Raw genomic sequence first — 23,438 nt, forward strand, 5'->3', positions numbered from 1 at the left:
GAGAAGAAACCACCAGTTTAATATATACAGACATACGAACATACAGATTAGGAGCAGAAGTAAGCCACTTGACCACTTGAACCTGCACCGCCATTCAATATGATCATGACTGATCTGGTTGTAACCTCAAACCTATATTCCTGCCTACCCCTAATAACCCCCTTGTTAATCAAGAATCTATCCAGCTGTGCCTTAAGAATATTCAAAGACTCTACTTCCACTGCCTTTTGAGGAAGAGAGTTCCAAAGACTCACAACCCTCTGAGAGAAAAAAAATTCTCATTATATCTGTGTTAAGTGAGTGACCCCTTATCTTTAAACAGTGGCCCCTAATTCTAGATTCTCCCACAAGAGGAAACATCCTCTACACATCCGCCTGTCAAGACCCATCAGGATCTTAAAGGTTTCGATCAAGTCGCCTCTCACTCTTCTAAACTCCAGTGCGTACAAGCCTAACCTGTACAACCTTTCCTCATAAGACAACCCGCCCAATCCTGGTATTAGTTTTGTAAACTTTCTAAGAACTGCTTCTAACGCATTTACATCTTTCCTTAAATAAGGAGACTAGTACTGTACACAGTACTCCAGATGTGGCCTCACCAGTGCCCTGTACAACTGAAACGTAACCTCCCTACTTTTGTAATCAATTCTCCTCACAATAAATGATAACATTCTATTAGCTTTCCTAATTACCTGTGTACCTGCATACTGATCTTTTGTGATTCATGCACTAAGACACCCAGATCCCTGTGAATCTCAGAGCTCTTCAATCTCTCACCATTTAGATAATAAGCTTCTTTTTTATTCTTTCTGCCAAAATGGACAATTTCACATTTGCCCACATTCTACTCCATTTGCCAGATCTTTGCCCACTCACTTAACCTATCTATGTCACTTTGCAGCCTCCGTATGTCGTCTCCACAATTACTTTCCCACCTATCTTTGTGTCATCAGCAAATTTAGCAACCATTCATTCAATCCCTTAATCCAAGTCACTTATATAAATTGTAAAATGTTGAGGCCCCAGCAGTGATCCCTGTGGCACACTGATCGTCACATCCTGCCAACCAGAAAAGACCCATTTATGCCAACTCTGCTTCCTGTGGCTAGCCAATCTTCTATCTGCAATAACCTTTGATGTGGCACCTTGTCAAATGCCTTCTACAAATCATGATATGGAAATTATTATACACGTGGCAGCTGTCTATGTAAACAGGTAACACTGCAGTTACACTCTCCTGCCAGTAGTGGCGCTGAAGTGATTTTAAATGGATCTGAATGAGAGCTGCATGCCCTGGCCAAATCATCCCTTTACCTTTCTGTATAATATATGAAAATCTCACCTGTTTCATCTGCAGGAATAGATAGATATCTATCACAAGTCCTTCCTGACATCAGCCCTGAATGGCCTAAATCTAATTATAAGGCAATGAAGTCTCTCACCAGTTTGATACCCTCTATTAAGTCATCTCTTAACCATCTCTGCTGCAAGAACAGTCCTAACTTCTCCAACATCTCATAACTGAAGTCCCTCATCCCTGGTAATGTCCTGGTAAAAAACCTCTGTACCCTTTCTAAGGCCTTTACATCTTTCCTGTATTGTGGTGCCCAGATTTGGCCAGCTAATATTCCAGCTAAGTCCAAACCAGTAATTTATCAAATGTAGCATTCTCTCTTCATTTTACGTTCTATTCCTCTGTTTATAAACCCTAGTAACCCACATGGCTTTCAACCACTTTATAACCTTGCTCTGCCACCGAGAAGGATTTGTTTAGGTGGACACTGTTGTAAGGTGTTGTATGTAGTTCAGTAGGTCTTATTAAGGTATTCGTGGTCTTAGGTAGTTCAACAGCAAGTATTTATTAACTACTAGAAACTATATATACAGGTACAGTAAAGGTCCAAGTTAGGAGCTGTCTCCATGCTTGCTTCTACACACAGCTCTGTCCAACACTACATTGACCCCTAAGTGTGGATCACATGTTCTCTTACATCACTGTGTGGGCAGTACTGTACTCAGTCCCATGTTAACCCTTTGTGTGCCACACCTTCATACTACACCTCCCCCCAAGCCTTCATCTAACGTATTTACAATATTGTCCCAGTTTACCCAATGTACTTATATTATTACATTGAGTCCATTTCCTCCCATCAAGTCTCTGAGTTCATAGGTTAAGGTAGTCTGGAGTCTGTATAACCCTTCCATATCTTGTTCTCACTACAGTCAGAGGAGTAGTAGACTCTTTTGCTGCACGTAAACTTTGTTGAATTGGAGGTTGTTCTGGCATCTGGGTGTCTTTTCATTTTTCGTTCTTTAGCACTGAATCGCTCTTTGTCAATTCCGCATTTTTGTTATGGTTGTTGGTTTAGCCTGTTCTTTACAGGGGGAACGAACTTTCAGCTTATCTGTACAGTGTGTTTTCTTTTTCTTCATGTAGCTCGGTGTGATACACGTTGAGATTGATGTTTCAAAAATGGAACCTTCATTCCCCTTGTTTCACGATTGTACCCAAATCTTTGATTACGCTCTTATTTTCTATTTGTCTTTCGAGCTTATGGCCAGAATTTTCCTGTCGGTGAGCACAGGGGAGCGGGGACGGCTTGCCAACACGTAAAATGATGCGTGGTGACATTGGGCGGAACTCCTGACATCACCGCACCCCATTTCAATTTTCAGGTAGGTGGGGGCTCAGTAGAATCAGCTGTGCGCCCACCGACCTGATAATTGGCCAAGTGAAGCCATTGACAGAGTCATTGAAGTAATTAATGGACCTGCCCGTCCAACATTAAGGTTGGTGGGCAGGCCAGGAGCAGTGGCGGGCATTAGAAAAAGCATGAAACCTTATCTACGGGTGGGATGAGGTTTCATGTAGGTTTTTAAAAATTTAATTAAAGTGTTTTTAAAAGTTATGGACATGTCCTAACTCATGTGACAGTGTCAGATGAGGGGACATGTCAGGGATGTTTTTTTTTCTATTTTTAATTTTTGTCACAGAACAGCTGATTTCCCTGAGGCAGCACTTTGCCTCAGGAAGATGAGTGCGCTCTTTCGTGCGCATGCACAAAAGAGCGCACTCCCGGGTTTAGGGAATCCCCCCCGCTCGCACAGGGAGCGCATAGCTCTTCCATGCGGACGTCACACTGGGTGGACCTTAATTGGCCCGCACACGTAAAATGGCGGCGCGCCCCTGATTGGGGGCACTGATCAGAGGCGTGCTTCCGCACACCCGCTCTTCAACTTCCCCCTCGACGGGGAGAAAGTTCTGCCCTATGAGTGTTTTCATGCAGCTCCGCAACTGTTCTGCTAAGTTCAGTTGTCTTTGTCTCAGAGTTATCTGAGGATCTCTTATATAAGTTTAAGACCTTGCCTGGGCACTCAGTTCCTTTTGGAACCTTTCTTCCATGGTCAATGCATGCTCTTTGAAGATCTAATTAATGAATTGAAAGAGTCTTAATCTGTTTCTTAAAATTTTCCTTATCTGCTTTTAAAGTTTGGATTTGCTCTTCCATATTACGCATCTCATCCTGCATATTGTTCTGATTGGATTGAAGTTCAAGAATTTCATCAGTATTGGTTGTTAATTCTGCTTTCAAGCAACTGTTCTGATGCATCAGCAATTCTTTCTCCTGTTCCAGGTATTTTCCATGATGCTCACTAGAGACTTGATGTTTGAAGTTCATCAAGTTTTAATTGAAATCTATCTTTGTCGGATTTGTTTTGACCAGTTTGTAATTTAGGCATTTCAAGACCTCTTTCAACTGTTCTACTTCCTGTGAGTGACACTCCTGTGTTCTCACCAGTCCTCATTTTTCAACGTCAAACTTATCTTTCGTACATGCAAGTTACTTCTCTACACTGATCAGTTTTTCCTTAGGAGAGCACAAGTCCTCTGCACTATCCTTCAAGCTCACATTCTGTGGCACATCTGCCAATTCTTTCTGAGACTCTTCACATTCTTTTGTGAGAACTTCTACTTTCCCTTGCCTTTCTAGGTTGTTAATTTCCATTTATTCATATATCTCTTTGGAAATGTAATGTTTTTCCAAATTTTCTTCCAGATGTCCAATCTTTTTCTTCAGCTCTGTAGTCTCTTTCTTTTACCTCTTGGCTTTTCCACGGAATATTGAACATTGTTGAGACTTCCCTACCAACTGGTTCTTCAGAGTGACATTAAATTGATCTTGCTTCTCTTTGTAATGTTCCAGAGGGACAAACTTTGACCTGAGGGATCCTTGTAGCATGTGAACATCCTTCAACAGGTTTTCCTTTCCTTTTCTGGAGATACACACTGAGTCTGCACACAATTCAGATCTTTGCTTATTGCATTCTTCTCAACTTTCAACCTTTTTGTTTCTTTCAAAGCCCCCTTGTACTTTGTGACACCTCAGAAATTTGTTTGTTCAGATCTTGAACAATTTGGTTCATTGAAGACTTTAGTTTAGCATGTGTTTCCGAAGGGATATACTCAGCTTGAGTCTTGTGTTGCAAATCTTACAGTTCAGTTTTATTACAAACATTTCCCGATCTTATTTCTGTCTTTTCTTTCTCCACCTGCCACAGAGCTTTGTTCTTGTTGTTCATTTTGGTTTCAGTGTTAGCCAGATCTGCCTCCAGTGAAGTCTTAACTCATTCTAGTTCTGTAATGGTGCTGCATGTGGCTTCATTACCTGCTCATAGCGTGGAATAGTCTATAACTTTCCCTTTGACCTTAGTCAGCTGGCCAGGCACTGCCACCTGCTGTTGTAGTTTGAGAAATGTGTCGACATTTTCAAAAAGATTTATCTTTAAGACTTCCAGAAGGTTCCCTGCCTCTTTGGCACACTCATGTGGTTTTCTTCGGTAGTGTCTTTGGCCCTTTTGTAGCTTTACTGGGGGGGTTTCTACCTCCCTTTTTAAGCTTTGTGTGCTCCACAACTTGAAGGTTAAAATATTTGTCAAAGGCTTTTAATATTTCATCGAAGCTGGCTGATGCTTTATCAATGCATTACATTAGGATTACTTTGTCAGCAAATTCACCAAACAAGTATAAAAAGATATTAATCTGGACTTCTTCTGATTTCCTACTTAGACTTGATGTACTCCGGTCATGTAAAATATTTCTTCTCCAGGAAACTTAATTTTGTGTCAGGTTTGGCCCTAGCATGAGTCCAAACTGGTCTGGACGTGGATTTCTGATCCATAGTTAAAATTATTGCAGGTTCAGCTTTAAGAGGTTTCCGAAAGTCCAAGATGGTGCTGCCAGATGCTTCTTCACAAAGGGTTTTCCCACGCTTGCCGGTTTTGGCAGGCGCCCGCAGAAATGGTGTTCGTGATCTCTGTGTTTAAATTTTTTCAACAATGTCTGCCTGGATCCACTGGTTAGAGTCTTCCCTGCTTTAGCATAATAGTCTGAGTCATGGAAGCATTGAATCAAGGATTTTTCTGGGTTTTTAAAGTTGCCTACTCAGTCGCAATTAATTTTTTTCCTTCTTTGTTCGGAGCGAGCTCAGCAGCCACATGTTCAGGCGCTGACTCAGGAATCGGGTTTCTTGGGCTGCGATTTAAATGGCAATTTCTGACCACTGCAGTACGTAACTTTTTTCAGTACTTGTGTTATCCATTTGTGAATTGTGAATTTTAAATTTTAGCTCACCTCTGCTAGGTCTGCTGACCCTGCACTCTCTGGGTATTGAAGCTGGACTTCCATGGGATTCAATCAATTCTTCTGTTGCAGTGAGGTATTTAATTTCTGCCTTCAGCTTCCAAGACTTTCTTTGGAGCTTTTCTCTGGTGATTTGCTTCTGCACTTTCGATTCTTGAGCTTTTCTTCAGGTCAGAATGCTTCTTTGATTCAGTTTTCCAGGATTTTAATTTTCCTCTGCAGTCTCTGCGAGGGTTTTGAGCATTTCATTCACTGCCACCATGTTGTAAGGTGTTAGGCTTAGTTCGGTAGGTCTATTAAGGTATTCGTAGTCTTGGGTAGTTCAAAATTAAGTATTTATTAACTACTAGAAACTATGGGTGGAGTTTTATGGTCCCTCTCACTGGTGGGACTTTCCGGTCCCACCAAAGTCAATGGACTTTTGAACAGCACTTCGCATCTTATGGCCTCACCCCCGCCGCAACAGAACCATCAAATTCCACCCCATAGACATCGGTACAGTAAAGGTCCAAGCTATGAGCGGTCTCCATACTTGCTTCTGCACACAGCTCTGACCAACACTACACCGACCCCTAGGTGCAGATCATGTGTTCTGTTACATCACTTTGTGGGTGGTACTGTACTCAGTCCCACGTTAACCCTTTATGTGCTAGAGCCTTATACCACCAACACTAAGGTCTCTCTGCTTATCTACACATTTCAAAATTGTTTTCAAAAATTTTAGAATTTTTCTAAATTCTGTCTTTACATATTAGTCTTTCCAAAGTGCATCACTTCATGCTTCTCCACATTAAATGTCATATGCCAAGCTACTGCCCATTTCACCATCTTATCTTTGTCATTCTGAAGTCTATAACCATCTTCATCACTATCTATGACTTTGTCAAGTTTGGTATTATCTGCGAAACTTTACAATGCTACTCCCTACATCTGCGTACGGGTCATTTATAAAAATTGGAATGAGTAATGGAGCTAAAACTGACACTTGGGAAACAACCACTGAAAACCACTTTCCATCCATCCGTCCACAACCCTTGGTTTATTGTTACTGAGCCAATTTTGTATCCATACTGCAAATTTCTGCTCAATTCCATGAGCGCCCATCTACTTAACTCTCCTGTGCAACAGTTTGTCTTCCAAAAGTCCATATATACAACACTTACTGCACAACTGTAATCAACCTTCTCTGTTACCCCAAAGAATTCAATCATCTAAGTAAGACACAATTTGCTTTTAACAAATCCATGCTAGCTGTCCTTGATTGATCCATGTCTTTCCAAATGAGATTTATTTTGTCTCTGATCATTGTTTCTGCTAACTTTCCCACCACTGATGATAAGCTGATTGGCCTGTACGTTTCTGTTTAAGCCCTCCCCTCTTTCTTGAATAGTTGTATAGCATTAGCAACCTTCCAGTCCTCCAGCATTAATCCTGTATCCAATGAGGATTGAAAGATCGTTGTAAGTGCCTCTGCTATTTCTACCTATTTCTATTGCTATTTATTTCTTTCAGCAATGTCGGACGCATTCAATCTGGATCAGGGGACTTACCGATATTCAGTAATGCTGAGCATTTTAGGATGTCTTTTCTATCTATTACAATTGTGTCTCTAACTTTCTTTCCTCTTTTTGTGTAACCTTCACATCATCCGTCCCTTTGTGAAGACACAGATGCAAAGTACTCATTTAATACTTTAGCCACACATGCTACCTCTACATGAAGATTTCCCTTTGGGTCCTGAATAGGCCCGATTTCTTCCCTAACTAACTGCTTAAACATTTTATAAAGACATAAAGTGTAAGGGTTTAGCTTAATGTTGCCTGTTAATCTTTTCTCATAACCTCACTTTACCTCCTGATTAACTTTTTCAATTTCCTCCAGTACTTTCCAGAATCCCCTTGGTCATTAACTGAATTATGCTCCTAAAATTTGTCATATATTTCCTTCTTCTGTTTTATTTAAAATTTCATTTTCTTTGTCATCCAGGGCACATTAGCTTTGGATCCTTTTCATTTTCCTTTCAAAGGAATATGTCTAATTTGTACCTGAGCACTCTCTTCCCTGAGTTCCTTCCACTGCTTTATCCTGCAACCCTCTTTTCAAATCTACCTGTTCAATCTCTTCTATCAACTTCTTTAATCATGTTAAACACTTCAGTTACATCATCCCTTAATTTTATAAACTCAAGAGAATACAAGTCTAATCTATACAACCTGTCCTCATAATTTAACTCTTTTAGCCCCATTATAATTCTGCTAAACCTGCACTGCAAGGCCAATATGTAGGGCCAAATTTTCACTCCTGAGTCGAGACCGCAGAGTCCCACTCCTCAAAAACAATTTGGCTGAAAGTGCCCTGAATTGTTTAATTTTCGTTCCAGGGCAGTGGTGGGGGGGGGATGCAGGTGCTAACTGGAATCAGGCAGGCTGTCCACAGAAAGAGTTCGGAGGCAGCCACAAGGGCTGCCAGGTGTTGGGGCAGGCTGGTTCAAAGACTCGCCTTGGTGCTCTGGGACTTCATCCCAATTGTAAAAATCAATAAAAACCAAAAACAGCCCTCACCACTCTAACCCCCTCACCCACTACCCATGCTCCATCTATGCCACCTCATGCCCCTCTACCCACTCCCATGGTGTATCAAAACCTCCACATCACCTCATACCCCCCACCTACCTGCAATTGCCCTTTATAGCCCTATGCCAACAGTGCCAACCCATGACTCTCCCAATCACCCCCACAGTCCTTTATAGCCGCTATACCAACATAGTGCAAACTCATGCTAACCAACCCACCACACTTTTCCCTTACACTCTGTGCTCCCCAGTCACCCAGTATCCAACATGGACAGGCCTCAAGAGCCAAGGTGAGATTAAATGAAATAAAGTTCTAAGTTTACATTGCAGACTTCACTATTTACAAATAATCTCATTCATAAAAAAACCCATTCAATGCATTTAAATACCTTCAAGTACTTAATCCCTGATAAAAAAACAAACAAACATTCCTTCAAGTCCGTATTCGTTTATGAAAACAAACACTTATATCCATAGCCCCACATCAAAGACAGCAAATCTCTTTATAAGCACTTGGAACTATCAATCAAACCGTAAACTTACAGCCCCCCAACCTCACAGTGATAATGGTAGGATGTAGAAGCAGTCAAGCAGCATTAGTCCTGTAATGATAGCCCTCAAGCTTATGTAAACAGGCAGTTAGTGAAATTGCAAGCAAAGTCATAGCAGGCTGCTTCTTTTTTTTCAAAAATTTAAAGGGCTTGGGCTTGGGGATTTAAATGACTTGATAGCTTGACCATTCCATTGAGCTTATCCACTTATTACGTACATTCATGTCTACTCTTAACAATCCCAAAGGGCACCTTATCTCTTCCAATGGGTCACCTTACCTCTCCAAAAGGGTAACTGGTCCTCTCCAAAAGGATACCTTACCTCTTGCACTAACTCCAGCACCTGTAGACCTTTTCCTCAAATGTGTAAAGCCCACGAGTGTGTTTTAACATCCCAGTAATGAAAATTGTATCTGTTTGAAGGCAGCTGGACATTTACATGCTCCCCCCAACGCCCGGCAAAAATTATGGGTGCCGTGCTCGGGGGCAGGACTTCCAGAATCCGGACTCCGGTGCCATTTTGGCTATGGTGCGGAGTCTTTCTGGCTTTGCGAAAATTCAGACCATATCGTCCAGGACAGAACACACTACTCCAAAAGGAGTCTAGCCAGAGGTTATACAACATTTCCTATTGCTTAGCTGATGACATTATCAAGAACCAGGTCTCTATCAATGTGGCAGTGAGACGGACGATGCATGCAACAAAACTGCTATAACATTGGGAATCATGCAGCTGTCAGAAACCATTTGTCAACCTTTTGAGGAACAATATGAGCATGTGTTGATATTATTAGTGGTGTTTGTATGGGAATTATATCTTACCTTTCCAAGAATTACTCTCCATTGTTGTCTCTTTACCAAGTATTTGGTGTGACACATATATCCATGTCGTACACAACATGTATTTCCTCAGGTACTGTTTCTATCCAGTTTGTCATGACTGAGTGTGGCACTTTGTATGGCCTTCACATGTTTATTTTGCTTTAGAATCCCAGAAAAGGAAATGTCTGAAACGGTTGTGGTGAGACAGAGAGGAAAGTGCATGCAATCTCAAGATCCTTACAAAATGGGAAATATCATCATCAGCCTGGGGCAGTGCTCAGAGATGCAAAGCAGCATCCCCTACAGCCAGGTGAGAGGCAGGCTCCAATACCCTCTTATCCTAAATAACAACTTGTATTTATACAGCAGCTTTAACATAGCAAAATGTCTCAAGGTGCTTCATAGTATCAAACCAAGTTTGACACTTAACTACATAAGGACATATTAGGACAGGGTAACGAAAAGCTTAGTCAAAGAGATAGCTTTTAAGGAGCATCCTACAGGGGAGGGAAAGAGGTAAAAAGGCAGAGAAGTTTAGGAAGGGAATTCCAGAGGTTAGGGTCTTGGCAGCTGAAAGCATGGCCACCAATTAAAAATTGGGGATGCTCAAGAGGCCAGAATTGGATGGACGCAGGTATCTTTGAAGGTTGTGGGGCTGGAGGAGATTACAGAAATAGAGAGGAGCGAGGCCATGGAGAGAGCTGTAGACGAGGATGTGAATTTTAAAATCGAGAGGTTACTGGATCAGGAACCAATGTCTGTCAGTGAGCAACAGGGTGATGGGTGGATGGAATTTTATGTGAGTTGGGAAATAGGCAACAGACCCATACACCTTAATCACGATCAGGTACCACTCCATGAACCTCAGCTGCCTTCTGCATCCTCCTTCATGTGTGTGACCAGACAGCAACTGTCAGCCAGCATTTGGTTGTGAAAGGTAGTGTGCTTTTCCAAACTTGTTTTGGCCGTGTATCCGTAATTGCCTGTTGGATAGCAAGCAGGAATGGGAACAACTGATCTTTCCCTATTCTAAATCCTAAATAGAAAGACTTGCATTTATATAGCACCCCGAAACCTCGGAACATCCTTAAACAATTTACAGCCAATGAAGTATATTTGAAGTGTAGTCACTGATGTAGGAAGTGTAGGAGACCCAGCAGCCAAGATCCCACAAAAAGTAATGAGATATCAACCCCAGCCTGCTGTTTGAAATAGTGCCATAGGATCTTTTCCAACCACCTAAGAGGGCAGACATAGCCTCAGATTAACGTCACATCCAAATGAAGAATGTGTACTGTTGAACTATTCTACTGGCCTCGTAGGTGACGCCATCTTTTTTTAAGTGAAGTGGGAGAGTACAATTGAGCTGGGGCAGTCCCGGTGGTATAGGAAAGGCAGGGAAAATCCAACAGCCAGGTTCCTCACTCATCACAGCTGCTAATGGGATCACATTTGGTTGTGATGCATTTAATGGTAGAATAGTTTGATCACAGAAAATTCCTAATGCCCAAGACCTTCCCCAGCATGAGTCAGTTCCATCAGGAGAGGATAGAAGAAAACTGGAAGAAAATAATTGTTATATCAACAAAAACATTTAAAAAACTGATGTGATTATGTTCTCTTGTAAATCATAAATGATATCCTACGTAACTGAGACAAAGGTTAACTTCTCCTCCTCAGCCTTCTCGATCTGTCTGCAGCCTTTCTCACGGTTGACCAGACCATCCTCCTCCAACACCTCTCCGCTGTCATCCAGATGGTTATGTAATCGTAGACAGAGTATGCAATGGTTGCTCTTCCTGCTCCTATATTGTTACGTCTGGTGCCCCCAAGGATCTATCCTTGGTCCCCTCCTTTTTCTCATCTACATGCTGCTCCACATCAGTTTCCACATGTACGCTCACAGAACCCAACTCTACCTCACCACCACCTCTCTTGACTCTTTCCCTGTTGTTAAACTATCAGACTGCTGATCCAATATCTGGTACCGGATGAGCAGAAGTTTCATCCAATTAAATATTGGTCAGACCAAAGCCTTTGTTTTGGGTGCCTGCTTCAAACTCCAATCCCCCTCCCTGGAAACAGTTAGGCTGAACCAGACTGTCTGCAGCCTTGGTGTTATATTTGACCCCATGTTGCGCTTCCGACCCACAAATGTGTACTATTACTAAGACTGCATATTTCCACCTCCTTAAGATCACCCGACTCTGCCCTTGTCTCAGCTCATCTGTTGGTGAAACCGTCATCCATGCCTTTGTTACCTCTGGACTTGACTATTCCAACACATTCCTGTCCGACCTCCCATCTTCCATCCACCTTAAACTTAAGCATGTCCAAAACTCTGCTGCCCATATCCTAACTCCTGTTAACCTATCACCCCTGTGCTCTCTGACTCACATTGGCTCCCAATTAAGCAATGTCTCGATTTTAAATTCTCATCCTTGTTTTCAAATCTCTCCATGACCCATCCCCTTTTTATCTCTGCTCTCTCACAAATCTCTGAGATATCTGCACTCCTCTAATTCTGGCCTCTTGAGAATTCCCAATTTTAATCACTCCACCATTGGTGGCTGTGCCTTTAGCTGCCTAGGCTTTAAGTTCTGGAATATCCTCCCTATCCCTCTCTGCCTCTCTACTTCCCTTTCATCCTTTAAGAAGCTCCTTAAAACCTACTTCTTTCAATAAACTTTTGGTCATTTGACCTAATATCTTCTTTGTGGCTTGGTGTCACATTTCATTTGATAATGCTCTTGTAAAGTGGTTTAGGAAGTTTAATTACATTAAAGATACGATGTAAATACAAGTTGTTGTTGTTACAATTTAGGTTACACTGCAGTTGTGACTGGGTTTTGGATGTTTGATTATTGCAGGAATGGGTGTTTTCTGGACCATTAATCAAGCAGCAGGACAAGTGTGTGGCGATTACAAACTTCTCCATAGGTTCGCAGGTTGTACTGGAACTGTGCAATCGGGAGGATGGCAGACAGGTGAGAGTCGGTCTGTGCGTACCTGTAGGAATTGAGCTTCCAGTAGTGAGGAATTGGAAGATGGGATGTCCATACTATTGACAGGCAAGCTTCAATCTCAGACACCTACCCCCTCTTCCTCCTCTACCGTCACCCTGGTATGTAGGACAACCTGAGAGGACAGCTAATTAAATGCCTTTGAAGTGCAGTCACTGTTGCAACATGGGGAAACACAGTAGCTATGGCTCTGTTTGTGGGGTCTTGCTGTGTGCAATGAGATAATGACCAGAATAATCTGTGTTTTGGTTGATTGGTTGGTTGAAGGATAAATATTGGCCAAGCCACAGGGGAGAACTCCCCTGTCCTTCTTCCAGTAGCACCATAGAGTCCAATAAGTCCACGTGAGAGGACAGGTTTAATAGCTGTTTAATATCATCCCCGACAGCGCAACACTCTCTCAGTATTGCACCAGAACGTCACTGTGAGTTTTGCATTCAAGTGTCTGGAGTTAAGACTTGAACCCATTACCTCTGACTCAAGAAGGGAGAGTACTGCTCAAAGCCACAGCTGGCACACTTTACACTCAGCACAGACCCTTTCAATATGTCAATGACCAGGCCGATGTCTAGAGCCATCTTCACAGTGAGTAACTCCTGATACTCTTGCAAGTGAAGAGCCATCTCATCCTTCAAGTTACCAATGTCATCTTCAAGACGGATGAAATTTAGTACAGCAGAAAGTACTACACATTGGAAGGAGAAATAGCTAGTGAATCTACCAAATTAAATCGAGAGAAGTGGGAGAACTAATTTTTAAAAAAGAATCAAGAATCACCATTAAATAATTTTCATATCTTTGTTGTGATACTGAAAAGTAGAGCAGCCTGTTCTCTACAGTGTTGCCTTGGTAATTGCGCTCAAACATTCTGATTCCTAATGAGAAACATATGTCGGGGCTTCTGACTACATAAGCTTTTCATCTGTGGTTTTTATTTATAATAAAACATTAGATTAACTAATAGCAGCAATGGTCAGACAGCAGGTGGCACACTTAAAAACTTCAGTTTACAACGGAAAATGGTTACCTAGCAGAGACATTAAAACACCAACATCAGCAGGGATCACTGGTTATTATACCCCAAGAAATACCCTGCAGTATTCTTTTAAGGCTGAGCTGACTCAGCCGCAAAAGCTCCTCCTGCAAAGATGAAATGATGCAAAGTAGATTCTAACCCAGTGTTTGCCCCCCACTCCCCATCAAACCCATTTGTTCTCAGGACATGGGCATTACTTACAAGCAATTGCCCCCTCTAAGCTGTGCAACAGCCGCAAAGTCCCCACGCAGACAGCACACAAGTTGGCCCTTTTACTTGCATGAGGCCACACAAAAGAATTTAAAGGGGCCATACACTCAAACAAATTGCCCACATGTTCCAAATAAAAAATTAGAGGCTAAGAGTGGCACACTTAAACTGTGCTATGGGAGGGGAATAAAAACACTGAAAACTGCAGTCTGTATTCCTACAGACCAGTGATTTTCTTGTGGATCTTCAGAATAGGAACAGAAGGAGGCCCAGCTTCTCGAGCCTGTTCCACCATTCAGTGAGATCATTGCTGATCTTTACCTTTAATCTATCCACCTGCTTTGGCTTCATATCCTATTATACCCTATGTTAGCAAAACACTATTGATCTCAGACTTAAAATGCTTATATGAGTTACTATCTATGGCTTTTTGTGGGAGAGAGTTCCACACTTCAAGCACCCTTTGCATGAAGAAATATTTCCTAACTTCTCTCCTGCCTTTGATTTTAAGGTTATGGCCCTTTGTCCTAGACTCCCCCACCGGCATTTCCTCCTTCTTCTTCAGGTACCATGCCCTGAGAGGGAGTTGGTGACCATGGACTTCTATTGGATTGGTCCATGATTATACTTGGCAAAGTACTGCAGTGGTTTGCCAATATCTTCTGCAGTATGGCTGACAAGGGCACTCTCCCTGGCATCAGGTTAATTGGGAGGGTTTACAGGCTGAGAATCAACCCGTTTGGCCACGTTATGATTGCATCTTTCATGGCCATCAAGTCCTGAAGTTGGACTTTAATCCAGAACTTCTGGCCCAGAGGCAGGGGCACCACCACTGCACCACAAGATATTTTCACCAGCACCTACCCTCTCAATTCCTTTCAAAATCCTAAATATCTCAATTCAATCACTCCTTAACCTTCTGGATTTCAGGAAATACAAACGTAGTTTTTGTGGTGTCACCTGATAATCTAACCCTTGGATCCCTGCTAACATACTCATAAATCTAACTGCACTCCTTCCAAGGCCATATCTTTCCTTTCTAAGGTGTGCTGTCTTGAACTGTACACAGTATTCCAGATGTGATCTAAACAGGGCTTTGTACAGCTGTAGCAAAACTTCCCTTTCTATTCCAGCCCTTTGTTTGTTTCAAAACTTCACACATTTATTTTCCCTCAGGGGAATAGTGGGGAAGTATTGGAAGGATTAGTAGGCTGATTATAAACCTGTTAAACCACATCATGAATGCTCCTTCTGTGGCCTGGGTCTTGGACCCGGTCCCTCTGGCTCAGAGTCATGAGGCACCATCTACTAAACCACAAGACTCCAGGCCTCAGTTTATAAACATTAACATTCCAATCGCCATTTTGATTTTTTTTCCCACTTCATGACTATGTTTTAATGATCTGTGTACATGGACTCCTAAATCTTTTTGAATCCCCATTGTTCCTAGATTTTTAGCGTTTAAATAATACCCAGATCTATCCACTTTTGGTCCAAAAAGGATGACCTCACATTTACTTGTGCTGAATTCCGGGATTTCTGCTACAGCTTTGCTCCTTCACATAATCTGTCAATGTCTTTTTGTAATCTGTTTCTTCCCCCTCTACACTGCTCACTATAGCACCAATCTTTGAGTTAGCTGCAAACTTGGATGTTCGACTTGTAGTCATTAATATAGGTGAGTAATTGAGGCCCTGGCACAGATCAATGTGGGACATCACGAGTCACTTCCTTCCCATTCAAGCACATGCTCATTATCCCTCCTCTGTAATCTACTACCTAACCAATCTCAGAACCAAGTCAATAATTTGCCTCCAACTCCATGAACAGGTTCGCTGTTTTTGTAGCTTGTGTGGACGGGAGTAGGGACTGCAGGGAGGATGAGCAAACTGACCACAGTGCCATGGTACCGGGAGCCATTAAGTGAGGGGAGTAAATAAGAATGTAGTAGTAGTATAGTTAGGGGGATAGATACCGTTTTCTGCAGATGAGAGTGCGAATCCCGAAGGCTGTGTTGCCTCCCGGTGCCATGGTTAAGGACATCTCGTGCTGGAAAGGAATTTGGAGTGAGAGGGAAAGGATCCAGTTGTCGTGGCCCACATGAGTACCAACCACAGAGGCAGGATGAAGAAAGAGGTTCTACTGAAAGATGATGAGCAGCTAGGGACTAAATTAAAAGGCAGAACCACACAGGTGAACCATGAGTAAATTGGCATTGGGCAAATAAGATTAGAGAGTTGAATGCATAGTTCAAAGATTGGTGAGGGAGAAATAGGTTTTTTTTCATGGGGCACTGGCACCAGCACTGGGCAAAGTGGGAGTCGTACCGTTGGGATGGTCTTCACCTGAATCGCGCTAGAACAAGTATTCTGGCAAATCGTATAATTAGGGTTGTAGCGAGGGCTTTAAACTAAGTAGTGGGTGGGAGCGTTCTTCCCAACGGAGATTTGGAGAGTTGAAGAGGAAGGACAATGTAATAGTACAGGTTAGCAATAAGGACCAGAGTGTGACAGGAAGGGACAGAGCGTACAAACATAAAAGCGTACCAGCAAATAAGATCAGAATGGGGAAAAATGGTAAAAAGATAGAATTAAAGGCTCTTTGTCTGGATTCACACAGGATTAATAAATTGCATGAATTGATAGCACAAATAGGAATAAATGAGCATGTTACGAGCCATTATAGAGATATGGTTGCAAGTGTCCATGGCTGGGACCTAAATATTCAAGGGTATTTTACATTTTGGAAGGACAGGAAGAAAGAAAAAGGAGGTGGGGTAGCTCTGTTAATAAAGGATGAGAAAAGTACAGTAGTGAGATCTTGGTTTGGAGGATCAAGATGTGGAATCAGATAAGAAATAGTAAATTTCAATTGGTGGGAGTAGTTCATAGGCCCCTGATGGTAGCTACAGTGTCCAATTTATGTGAAGATTCAAATCTCCCATGATTATTGCAATACCTTTCTTACTGTAAGAAAGCTACAGCAATAATCATGGGAGGTTTTAATCTTCATATAGATTGGACAAATCAAATTGGTAAAAGTAGCCTTGAGGATGAGTTCATAGAATGTACTCGGGACAGTTTCTTAGAACACTACAGGCTGGATTTACTGTCAATGAGTCCACTAGCAGGCCTAGCAGAGGTTGGGAACTTGGCATGCGTAGGATGCAGCCACCTGAACCCAATCATGTGGCAGCAAGCTCATGAATTTGTGTGATGCGGGCTTGCTGTCGGATCATGTGGTGGGGCGGCTCTGGTGTCGGGAGATCCGCGTCACCTGATCCTCTTTCAGGAGAAGGCACCATATGTAAAAGGGCAGAAAGCCCTATTTAAAAGCTAAAATCCCACTTGCAGTCTTTCTGACAGAGGACTACAATTGAACTGGCCAGCATTGTATGAACATTGTAACAGAAAACTTGAGAGTCCAGGTATAAGAAATCTCCATCTTTGTAAAAATTCGGTCAGTATCATCAATGGATTCAGCTTTGTTTGGGGATATTGCAATCCGCCAGGTGCATCACCCCATTGTTCAATGAGATTTCAGAAACACAGAGAAGCTCTATTTCCAGATGATGAGCACAAAAGGCCACCCTGAATGACCAAGGTGGCCTGAAGGGAGGTCATCACAGAGGTGAGCAGCCGTGGGCTCCATCTGAGGGACTGGTTCCAGTGCCAACAAAAAGTGAATGAACTCCTCTGCACTGTAAGGGTGCTTTTGAGTTTCCTACTGTCAAGAAGTGGATGGAAGGTGAGTGGAAAAAGTAGGGGCACTGAATGGGCTTGGGTGGGCATTGAAGTGTAAAGTGTTCCCCCTCACCAACTTCCATAGTTGCATAGGCTGCATATGTGTGTGTGTGTGTGTGTGTGTGTGTGTCACTGGAGTCTGCATCTTCTTCTGCACCTTACCCAGATTCCCTGAGAACATGAGGATTGGAAGGACAGCTGGGCAACCTGACACCTCAAGGGACCAGGGGATAGTCCGGCAGTAAGGGATTCCTCTGAGCATCACTGGAAACCTCACTTTTACTCCTCTTATGCTAGCAGGACAAAAAAGCCCACAGCATCAGGGAGAGATCCAGGACTGAGGGGGGTGGAGTGTTGGAGATTTGTCCGCCGATAGAGGCAGAGCTGGAAGCACTGGAGCCGGCAGGAGAGCAGGGCGGTCGGACTTTATCTGACTCTGGGTTTGTATTGGCTCTTGTGGAGAGTGAGGAGGAATTGTGCTTACCCATCATCTCTGGGTACCGTGGCAACCTGCTGCACCCAAGAATGATAGAGTCTCTTAACATCATCACTCCAGTAATTGTTTTCATGCTTCATTTGCAGGGTCGACTGCCGCATAGAGTTGTGACCACCCGCATGTCTTCCACCTGATATCTCCCCAGAGGATGACAGTCCAGATGTCTCTGAGGGAGCAGCATCGCACCTGTCCCCTGCACTCAGCACCAGCACAGATACACATGTCTCGGTGGGGAGCTGATCACTTGCTGGCACAGTGCGTTGTCTGGTGATCACCATCACTTACGCAGATACAGTTGAGGGAGGCAATGAGAGACAAAGCCACTGAAAGTTTGAGGACTGTTGGAGGGCAGAGCCTGGTTGCGTCCCCGGCTGATGAAGGGCCTCTGATGAGGGCCACACTCAACCTGTTGGAGTTACAGGGGCAAACAGGGGAGAATCTGGCAGAGCTACCTGAGGTTTTGAGCAGACATGTGCAAGTGATGGAGGAGTCCTTCCACAATATGACCTCTGCCATGTCTCAGGTAGGAGAGTATGGCGACTACCTTTGGAGATGCCAGTTCAGGAGACCACACAGTGCATGCCTGGTGTCAGCATGACCCTGCAGACCATCGCTGGCATCATGAGCTCACTGTAGCAGTGGATCAGTAAGAAGTTGTTGGCACCCCTGGACATCCCGCCAGATGGACCTCAGTTACCGGGAAGGAGGGCAGGGCAGGTGCAATAAGACACACTTGATTGTTCTTCTCAAGGCACCCTGAGTGTGTCAAGAGCTCCCCAGCCCCTCTTCCAGTGACACAAAGTTTTTTTTTATCTGTTCAAGAGGTGTGGGCTTCACTGGCTGGGCCAGCATTTGTTGTCCATCCCTAATTGCCCTTGAGAAGGTGGTGGTGAGCTGCCTTCTTCAACTGCTGCAGCCCATGTGGCATAGGTACACCCACCATGCTGTTAGGAAGGGAGTTCCAGGATTTTGACCCAGTGACAGTGAAGGAGCGGTGATATATTTCCAACTCAGGATGCTGTGTGGCTTGGAGGAGAACTTTAAAACTGGTAATGTGTAATGAGACAAGATTAATTAATGACCTCATGGTAAAGGATCCTCCAGGTAAGAGTGATCATAACATGATGGAATTTCACATTCAGTTTGAGGGTGAGAAACTTGCATTGGAAACTTGAGTCTTAAACTTAAATAAAAAGCAATGACAAGGGTATGAGGACACAGTTGGCCAAAGTGGAATTGGAAGAAATGTTAAATGTTAAGATGGTAGAGAAGCAGTGGCAGACATTTAAGGAGATATTTCATTACTCTCAACAAAGATATAGTCCATTGAGAAAAAAAAACTCTACCAGAAGGATGCACATGCGTAGCTAATTAAGGATGTTAAGGATGGTATCAAATGAAAAGAAAAAACTGCAAAAATTAGTGGTAGGCCAGAAGATTGGGAAAATTTTAAAAACTATTAAAGGATGCCCCCCAAAAAAGAGGGAGATATTGAAGTATGAGAGAAAACTAGCAAGAAATCTAAAATAGTGAAAGCTTCAACAAGTATATAAAAAGGAAAAGAGCAGCTAACATGAGTGTTGATCCCTTAGAAGATAGGACTGGTTAATAGATAATGGGAAATGAGGAAATGGCAGAGATTTGTCTTCACGGTAGAAAACATAAAATACATCCCAAGAATAGAAGAACAGCAGGGAACAAACGGGAGGGCGGAACTTAAAACAATCACAACCACTAGAGAAAAAGTGCTAGGAAAATTAATGGGATTAAAGGCTGATAAATCGTGTGAATCTGATGGCCATCAATCTAGGGTTTTAAAGGAAGTGGCTGCAAAGATAGTCCTTACACTTGTAATCTTCCAAAATTCCCTAGATTCTGGAAAGGTCACAGTGGATTAGGAAATCACAAATTTAACACCACTATTCAAGAAAAAGGGGAGACTGAAACCAGGAAACCATTGGCCAGTTAGCCTAACAACTGTCATTGGGAAAATGCTAGAACCCATTATTAAGGAGGTAGCAACGGGATATTTATAAATTCATAACACAATTAAACAGAGTCGACATGGTTTTGTGAAAGGAAAATTGCGTTTGACAAATTTGTTAGAGTTCTTTATTGATGTTACAAGCAGGGTGGATAAAGGGGTACCAATAGATGTAGTGTATTTGGATTTCCAAAAGGCATTTGATAAAATGCCACATAAAGGTTTACTGCACAAAAGCTCACTGTGTTGGGGGTAATATATTAGCATGGACAGAGGATTGGCTAACAGGAAACAGAGAGTTGGGCTAAGTGGATAATTTTCAGGCTGACAAACTGTGACCAGTGGAGTGTTATAGGGATCCGTGCTGGGATGTCAACTTTTTACAATCTGTATTAATGAATTGTCTGAAGGGACTGACTATATTGTAGCCAACTTTGCTGACGATATATGAAGATATGTAGGAAAGCAGGTAGTGAGAAGAATACAAAGGGTCTGCAAAGGGATTTAGAAAGGTTAAGTGAGCGGGCAGAAATTCGGCAGATGGGTATAATGTGGGAAAATAAGAGGTTGTCCACTTTGGCACGAAGATTAGAAAAGCAAAATATTGGCACAGAACTGCCGAGGAGCGGCAATCACCATTGGATTGCCACTCCACTCCTTTTTATTTACTGAGGTCACGAGCTGCACGTTTCTCACCCAATCTTCCAACCTGGGCCTGGTGAGAATTATGTAATGCAGCAGCTCCAGAGTCCTTTCAGTGAAGGGTGGAAGCATTGGAGCCATGACCCCTTTTTACAGCACTAGCTAGCGTAAAGTGGTGCCAGCCTTGACAGGAGAGAAGGCGTGTAAGGTAAGTGGGTGAGGGGGTAAGGTGGTTGGGGTAGGGGGAGGGGACGGGGTGCGGTTCCAGATGAGTGGGGATGGATGGTCAAAGGGTTTGGGGTTTGTTGGTGGGTGGGGGGTGTAGGGGGCTGGGGTCCAGTTGGTGGGGTGAGGGTGTAGTTGGGGGTTGGGGAGGGTAGTGAGAATGGGGGAGGGTAGTCGGTGGGGGGCTAGAGTTCAGTTGTTGAGGTTGGGAGGGGAGGGGGGTGACAGTTGTATAGTTAACCAGGAGTTAGAAGTGGTTTTAATTCTGCTAACTTTTCCTGGGTAACTATTCTGCTAAGAGAATGGGAACCATCCAAATTCTCTGATTTAAATTGGAGCATCGGATGATTCCTGGTGCAGTGTAATTGCCCATCAGAACTTTAAACTTCCCGGGCAATTCCCTTGGAGTTCTTGTGAGGGAACAGTTGGGGAATCCCCAGCGCAACTTCTGGAATACCTCCAGGGTAGGACACCCCCCAAAGATTGGAAGTTCTAGGCTAATATTTAAATGGGCAGTAGGGATCTGGGTGTCCTTGTACATGAATCACAAAAAGTCAACATGCAGGTACAGCAAGCGATTAGGAAGGCAAATGGAATGTTAGCAATTATTGCAAAGAGAATGGTGTATAAAAGTAGGCAAGTCTTGCCACAACTGTATAGGGCATTGGTGAGATTATACCTAGAGTACTGTATACACTTTTGGTCTCCTTACATTAGGAGGGATATACTTGCACTAGAGGCAGTTCAGAGAAGGTTCACTCGACTGATTCCTGGGATGAAGGCGTTGTCTTATGAGGAAAACTTGTGCAGGTTGGGCCTATACTCTTTCTAGTTTAGAAGAATGAGAGGTGATCTTGCCATCCAGAATTTTCGCGGGCCGGCCAATTAAGGGCCAGTGTGTCCCTCATTTTTCCGATGATTGTTTTGCTGCCCTCCTCAAGGAGGTGGCAGCACGGCGGGAGGTGCTGGTTCCCCAGGACGGGAGAAGGAGGGCCCCCCACATGATGAAACATGCCTGGGAGGAGATGGCGGAGGTGGTGAACTCCCGCGACGTGGTACGGTGCACCTAGATCCAGTGTCACAAGTGCTTCAACAACTTGTTGTGCTCTGGAAGGGTGACGACAATGTTGGCATTGGTCACTTAGCCCAGCAAATCGGCTTTCCCCGCTGCTGCCCCGCTAACCCCCAAGTCTGAGTGTAGTGACTGCATTGAATCATTGAGGGCATGTGTCCTTTGCTGGGTGGGCCAGCAGATATTGCCCATGCTGAGGTCACCCTGAGAGGGTGGTGAAGAGATGGGTTCCCCGCCCGCAGCATATGTTACACTGAGACCCACCTGACTGCTTTGGGGCAACCAGGAGGAGCTGCAGCTAGGCGCAGTGCTTGAACTACAGGACATGTCCAAGTCAGGGTGATGAGATGCTGGGAGGGGAGCTTCAAGGCGTGGCACCGATCGATCTGCTGCCCTCTGTGCTCCACATGCTTGCGCCTCCTTGCTATGGAAGGATATACCGTGTGGTGCCCAATGTGATGTAGGCAGCATGTGGCTGGGGGGCGGGGAGGTGGGGACTGGGGCGGGGAACAGGCCAAGCACCTTTTTGTGAGTGTTCGGCAGCAGCGGGTGAGGAGGCACTGGAGCCCTGATATGTCCCACTCTGGTTGGGGTGGGCGAAGAGAGTCCATGTACAATTTGCACAAATTAATGCTCTTCTCTCATTTGCAGCAGAGTGTGTGAGGACTGGCGGCAGCCAGGCACTGTTAGCCATTCTCAGCCGGTTTGAGCAGGAGGCCCTGGATTTGGAGAGGCACCATGCGCCCAGGTCCACTGGTGTTGGTGAGGCTGGGGTGCCACGGCCAGGTATTTATGCCCAACAGTGAGGTCAGCATTGTTCTCCCAGCAGCCAGAACAGTGCTGAATGTTAAGTGATTTAATATTGCTACATGGCTTGACCATTGCTTATGGAACGATGAGCACATAATGATCCGGGGGACAGGGACGCACTTTGTCATTGACTCCACGTTAACTGATCCAATGTCCTTGTTCTTCCTTTCAGCATCAGTGGAGCAGGGCCGGGAGGAGGAGCAGCAGAGGCCCCCTCTAACACCTGAGGGCCCTGAAGTCTCACCAGCGTCACACCATCTCTGCCAGGCAAGCACCAGCACAGATACTAGCACCTCGGTGGGAGTTAGAACATTGGCTAGTGTCCTGGGGCACAGTGGTGAGGGCACTTCACAGTCACTGGAGGAGTTGGCAGAGACAGAAGGTGCCCATGGCGCCAGCAGTCGGAGGACTGCAGGGGACCAGGCACATGCTGAGTCAGTGCCTGATGATGTGCCTCTGGAGTTGTCCGCGATGCAGCAGGGACATGAAATGCTGCCAGGTGTGCGGGAGCATCTGGGGGAGTTACATGAGGCTATGCTTGGCTTGGTCTCCGTGGTGGAGGAGTCTACGCAGATGCTTGCTGAAGCTATGAGCCACATGTCCGAACGCCA

The 23,438-nt window shown here is 44.0% G+C and overlaps 1 protein-coding gene across 2 annotated transcripts in view; it reads left to right on the forward strand.

The window, feature by feature from the left end:
- galnt16 (UDP-N-acetyl-alpha-D-galactosamine:polypeptide N-acetylgalactosaminyltransferase 16) overlaps nt 1-23,438 on the forward strand; it is a 195,788-nt gene that overhangs the window by 133,602 nt on the left and 38,748 nt on the right. For both annotated transcript variants that reach the window (XM_078562984.1, XM_078562983.1), the window contains exons 13-14: nt 9,752-9,896; nt 12,457-12,573. In XM_078562984.1, coding sequence (XP_078419110.1) covers nt 9,752-9,896; nt 12,457-12,573 — 262 coding nt within the window. The remainder of the gene's footprint in view (nt 1-9,751; nt 9,897-12,456; nt 12,574-23,438) is intronic.

Source organism: Cetorhinus maximus, chromosome 18 (genome assembly GCF_964194155.1).
Source record: "Cetorhinus maximus chromosome 18, sCetMax3.hap1.1, whole genome shotgun sequence".
Lineage (NCBI taxonomy): Eukaryota > Metazoa > Chordata > Chondrichthyes > Lamniformes > Cetorhinidae > Cetorhinus > Cetorhinus maximus.